This window comes from Priapulus caudatus, unplaced genomic scaffold, assembly GCF_000485595.1.
Source record: "Priapulus caudatus unplaced genomic scaffold, Priapulus_caudatus-5.0.1 Scaffold1137, whole genome shotgun sequence".
NCBI classification, from domain to species: domain Eukaryota; kingdom Metazoa; phylum Priapulida; class Priapulimorpha; order Priapulimorphida; family Priapulidae; genus Priapulus; species Priapulus caudatus.
The window spans coordinates 65,512-71,080 of NW_014578198.1; the positions used below are offsets into that span (position 1 = coordinate 65,512).

General features: G+C 51.0%; 1 protein-coding gene across 1 annotated transcript; it reads right to left on the bottom strand.

Annotated features, from left to right (window-relative positions):
- Window positions 1–3,259: 3,259 nt before the first annotated feature.
- On the bottom strand, window positions 3,260–5,144 carry LOC106815516. Its single transcript, XM_014819981.1, has 3 exons — window positions 4,967–5,144; window positions 3,842–4,841; window positions 3,260–3,620 (listed from the first exon to the last, which is right to left on the bottom strand). The coding sequence occupies exons 1-3, from the start codon at window positions 5,142–5,144 to the stop codon at window positions 3,260–3,262; spliced, it is 1,539 nt and encodes a 512-aa protein (XP_014675467.1).
- Window positions 5,145–5,569: the final 425 nt, after the last annotated feature.

Sequence of the window (5,569 nt, forward strand, 5' to 3'; positions counted from 1 at the left end):
GAAGGTGCAGCCACCTGGTGATAACTACGAGAACTGACTTTACAGTGGCCAGGCATGTAAATGCTACAACTGCACAACTGGGCATAAAACTATGGAAATGTCCTTAAATAATACCACGGCTAACTCAGGACATGACTTCTCTACTCGACAGGGCCTAAACAGTGCCACTAACGAACGCTAAAGAAAACGCTGAATAATTTGTTATCAAGCTAGACACCAGAAGGGCACATCGCCAAGTTTCTGACAGATTGGACAACGAAGTCCTTATACAGTAATTAGCCGAGGGCCTAATCAGCTTAAACCCCTCAAAACATCTTCACCACAATGTGTTCTATACATATGCTTACCTCTAGTACAGGGACAAACTCTCTAAGTAACAAATTCTACACTTACAAGTAGAAACTAAAAATGGTCCCGCGTGGTTTCAACAACAACAATGGCGGCAAAATCTACATTACCTAACAGCAGGTGGCGGGGCAGCACAGACCTACCGGGTGTGCCTAAATACGGTTCTACTCCCGTTACACCGGCTCCCTAATTGTCAATCGACAATGACAATTACCACCTACATGTATAACAACATTATTAATCAACACAACTCCAACTTGTACTGTTTTCAACTCAACGAAAACAGAACATGAAAACCCAAGTGTCCTAGAACTTGAAACAGAGTATAGTCCTTCTCCACAGTAGATAACTCTAGTCTCTGATCCTGGGCTCCTCCAAGTGATGGAAGACGAACGGACTGCCCATACTGTCTCTAGCCGATTAGTCCGCCTCCAGGATTACACACAACTTGGTAATCGGGCGCTCATATGTGGCATTGCCAACTCGTACTCTAACAACACGCACTAGTCCCTTGCTGCCCTCGACAACCTCGGTAACACGACCCAAAGGCCATCGGTTCCTTGGCATGCTACTGTCCGCTACTAACACAACGTCGCCAACCCTCACATTACGTTCCTCCTCTTGCCATTTCTGACGTTCCTGCAGTTGCTGCAAGTATGCTGTGCTCCATCGACGCCAGAACATGTTAGCCAGGTGTTGTACCTGACGCCACCTTCGTTTTACGTAGTTGTTCTCCTTAACGAAAAGACCGAGTGGTAGTGATTGGCCGGACGACAGCTTTAGCAAGTGGTTCGGAGTTAAGGCGGGAGGATCCACTGCGTCAACGGAAACCCGCGTGATAGGTCTACCATTCAGGATCGACTCGACCTCGCAGAAGAGGGCGTGTAGCCCCTCGTCAGTTAGACGGATCACCTGCTCCTTCATAACGCCATAAAGGACCTGCCGAATAGAGCGGATCATACGCTCCCATGCGCCACCGTGATGTGAAGCAGTGGGACAGTTGAATTCCCACTCGATTCCCTGCTGTAGTAACGTTGAACCAATCTTGGATGTGTTCCACCTTTCGATCTCCTCTTGCATCTCCCTGCAAGAGCCAACCAGGTTCGAACCGTTGTCCGATCTCAACTTCCGGACTGCTCTCCTAGCAGCAAAACGTCGTACTGCGTTAACACACGAATCCGTTGTGAGGCTTTCCGCTACCTCTATGTGAACAGCACGGCTTGAAAAACAAGTGAAGATAACTCCATAGCGCTTGTGGACACTTCTCCCTATCTTAACGCTAAAGGGTCCGAAGTAGTCTACTCCAGATTGATGAAACGGCGGCTTGTCCATCTCAAGACGCTGCTTGGGCAGATCTGCCATCTTATGGACTTGCATTGCAGCGCGATAACGACGACATATCATGCACTTGTGAATGATACTCCTGATCAGTAGACCAGCTCGGGGTATCCAATATTTTTGTCTCAATCGGTTGAGTGTACTGTTAGAACCAAGGTGACAAACACTTCGATGGGCATAATAATCGATGGCTGCAAATGTCTCAGGCCGCAGGCTCCTTGGTACCGAGATGTGCTCCAGCTGCTGGATCTCGGTGAGCCAGCGATACCACTGCTTCTTTTCCTCCTCGTCGATCTCTTCATCCCAGGGCAGCCCGTTCTTACAGAGTTCCTGGAGCAGCACTCTGGCAGGTAAGATGAACGGTCCGGCCAGCCCAAGTGGGTCGAAGACGCTGCTTATCACCGAGAGAATTCCCCGCCTAGTGGCGTCTTTCTCACGTATGCATAACTTGAAGCCGAAGGTGTCTCCCACCGTGTCCCAGTAGATTCCCAAGGCACGTTCAGCCTGTTGAGTACTATGATCACTGCCGATGACCACAGGCTTTGGGCTAGCTCTTTCCGATGGTGGAATCGAATCTGTGACGAATTTACTGTTGGTGACCCACTTGTGTAGCCGGAAGCCTCCATGACTGCAGACAGATGTGATGTCCCTTCTCAGCTCCACTGCCGCCGTTTCCTCCTCCATGGATTTCAGCAGATCATCCACATAGAAGCTGTTAAGGATGGTGTCGATGACAGTCTTCGGAAAGTCGTCCTTACTATCTAGAGCACACTGCCGTAAGGCGGTAGCTGCTATGGCCGGGCTTGATACCGCTCCGAACGGATGCGTCTTCATCCTGTAGACGCAGGGCTCCCTGGAGAGCTCGCCGTCTGCAAACCAGAAGAACCGCAGACAGTCTCTATGCCGCTCACTGACTCCTACTTGATTGAACATTCCTTCTATGTCTCCCATTATGCCGACTGGCAGTTGACGGAAACGCAACAACACTGCTACAATGCTGTTGGTCAGGATACCACTCGGTCCTGGAATCAGTGTGTCATTCAAGGATAGCCCCATCACCTTGGCGGAACAGTCAAAAACCACACGGGTTTTCCCAGGCTTGTTCGGGTTGTATATACCGTGATAAGGGATATACCATTTTGTCCCCTCGCGTCCGGGGTCGTGGGGTTCGGCCTGAACCCTTTCGGCATAACCCTTCTCAATGAGGTTACTCATGGTTCCTGCTCAGTGATAACGTGCGATTCAAGGCTTGGCCGCGATTGTCAGGTAGCCTGACCTCTTTGCTGCGGAAAGGGCGATCCAAGTGGTAGTGACCATCTTCATGTTCCATCGACTGCTCCGCTATCACCTTGAACTGTTTATCCTCCACTGAAGATTCTCTCTTGGAATCGACACCACGTTCAGGGAAGTCCATGTCGATCGCGTTTCTGACGAGACGTTCCAATTTTCTGTTCTGCTCAAGCGCCTCCACCGCCATCACCTCCACCCTAGCGGTGGTGGCCGACTGTCCTTGTACACAGTCTTGGTCTCTTATCACGTTCCACAGGATCCAGCCTAATACAGTCTTGGCTGCTTAAGGACTACCACGAGGCCCTGTCCTGATTAGCTGCGGGGTGTAAGCGTCCGGCACGTTGTTCCCTATCAGCAGACCGATATCTGCATCTAACGTGGGTAACGTGATCCCTTGTAGATGGTCCCATCTCTCAATATCGTGCTGGGTTGAAATGTGTCGCTGTGTCGCCGGAATCCTCTTCTTGGTATAAAGTGGCGGCAAGCGAACATGGTCCCTGCCATCCAAGTCACTGATCTCAAGACCGCTAATCCGGTGAGTTGTCATGCTGTGTGGCGTCCCCATGGTGTCGAGGATAATTGTCCTTTTTTGTCCTGTCACGCCCCACTGCTTTGCGAGCTTGTCGGTGCAGAAACTGACATTACTGCCAGTGTCGAGAAAAGCATATGTCCCCACAGTGGTGTTGTTCCGAGTTCGGACCAAGACTGGTACAATGGCCATTGTACACTCTCCGGCGTCTCCGGCTCCCATAGAACACAGTTGGCTGTGCCGGTAGCCCAGGTATTGCTAGGTTTACCTTGTGGCTGCAATGGTGGCCTTACTCGACGCTCGTCATGTAATAAAGTGGGATGCTTGTCTCCGCACCTCTTACAGGCCTCTCGTCCTCTACATTCTCGTTTTCTGTGTCCCAGCTTCAAACAGCCGAAACAGAGTCTATTTGCCTTGACGAACTCTGATCTCTCGTTAGCTGGCTTAGCTATAACGTTCTCGCACTGATTCATGGCATGGTTAGCGTTCTTGCAGAATACGCATGGAGCTTCAAAGGCGAATTTCTTTGCTCTCCCCCAGTTGGTCTCTGTCGACCCCTGAGTGGGGCGGTCAGAACCACCATTCTCGGTGCTGCTAGCCAGGCTACGCATGCCGCCCTTGGCCTTACTATAAAACTGTTTTCCACCGGCGATCTTTCCGTTGTCGGCAGACAGAACGTCCCTCCCGTATAGAGGGTCCGTGGCCTTTTTAGCTTCCCCACGGACGAAGTCCACCAAGTGCTTAAACCGAACAAGGCGCTCGGAGTCTCTTGTCCTCTGAACGATGGTCCTCCACCTATCGTGCAGATAGAAGGGGAGCTTCTTGACAAGCTGCCGTATATGGTCCGCATACTCCAGCACTTGGCCGGCTTGAACACTACCCACCGCGTGTTGACACTCCATCAAAAACACTGCAAAGTCATCCAAGGCCTTAGCGTTGTCCGGCTTTATGACTGGCCAGTCCAACGCCCTCTTTATGTAGGCTGCTGCAATGACTTCCGGGTCGCCATATCTATTCTTCAATTTGTCCATGGCGGCTTTATAACCTACCGTACTCTCTAGGTGTGAGTACCCTTTCACTATCTTGTGAGCGTCCGCAGTGGTGTACTGTTCCAAGTAGCTAAGTCTCTCATCGTCAGAGTCTGTGTACGCAACTATTCTCGTCTTGAACTGACGAAGGAAACGTGGATATTCCATCGGGTCTCCTCCGAACTTCTGGAGTTCTATCTGTGGTTTCCTAAGTTCCTTGGTGATGGAACCCAGGTCCGGTGCTGGGACGTATGGCTGAGCGTCAGGAGAGTCTGGTGAGGCTGGACTGCAGCTGGTGCTGTCTGAACCTGTATTTGAGTTATGGCGTGTTGACCACTGTTGGCCACAAAGTGAGCGGTCCTAGCTGCGGCCGTCTCCTCGAGGGTAGGCATAACATTAACGTTGTTGCTAAGGTGGTCGGGTTCAAAGTCACCACGCTCGTTCATTTCCATCTCCTCTATAACTCTCACCCTAGCGTCACTGACATTTGTCCTTATCCTGAGTTTCTCCTCCTTAAGTCTGAGCGCCAACTTGGCCTGCTCAAGTTTTGCCTGTTCCTGAAGGGCTGCTGCTCGGGCCTTGAGCTCTGCCCGTCGCTGATCTTCCTTCATCCTGGCCATGGATAGGTTACTACCAGCCGATGAAGTCCTGGATGAATGCTTAGATATAGACACGCGAGAACGTCTATCCTCCTCTGTGTGTAGAACCACTGTATCGTGTAGCCCGAACCACTGTTTAGCCTCTTGCTTACAGGCCCTATAATATAGGTTTCTCTCCTTGTGGTGATGGTCGTCATCCAGCCGTCGCTCATCGACAGTGAGCAACTTCTGGTATTCTTGGTGAGCGACCAGGAGCCTCTCATAAGCCTGGAGTCATGCCCCATACAGTTCGCGCATGCGTAGGATCTCGACTGCGGGGTCAGTCTGTCCCTGCATTAGCTCGCGTACTCTAGTGCACAGCCTTTCTAGTGCTGTGCTGCAGGTATTGCGATTGGCCAACTTCACTTCCTTGAAGTATTGCCCCTTTTTCTGTTAAC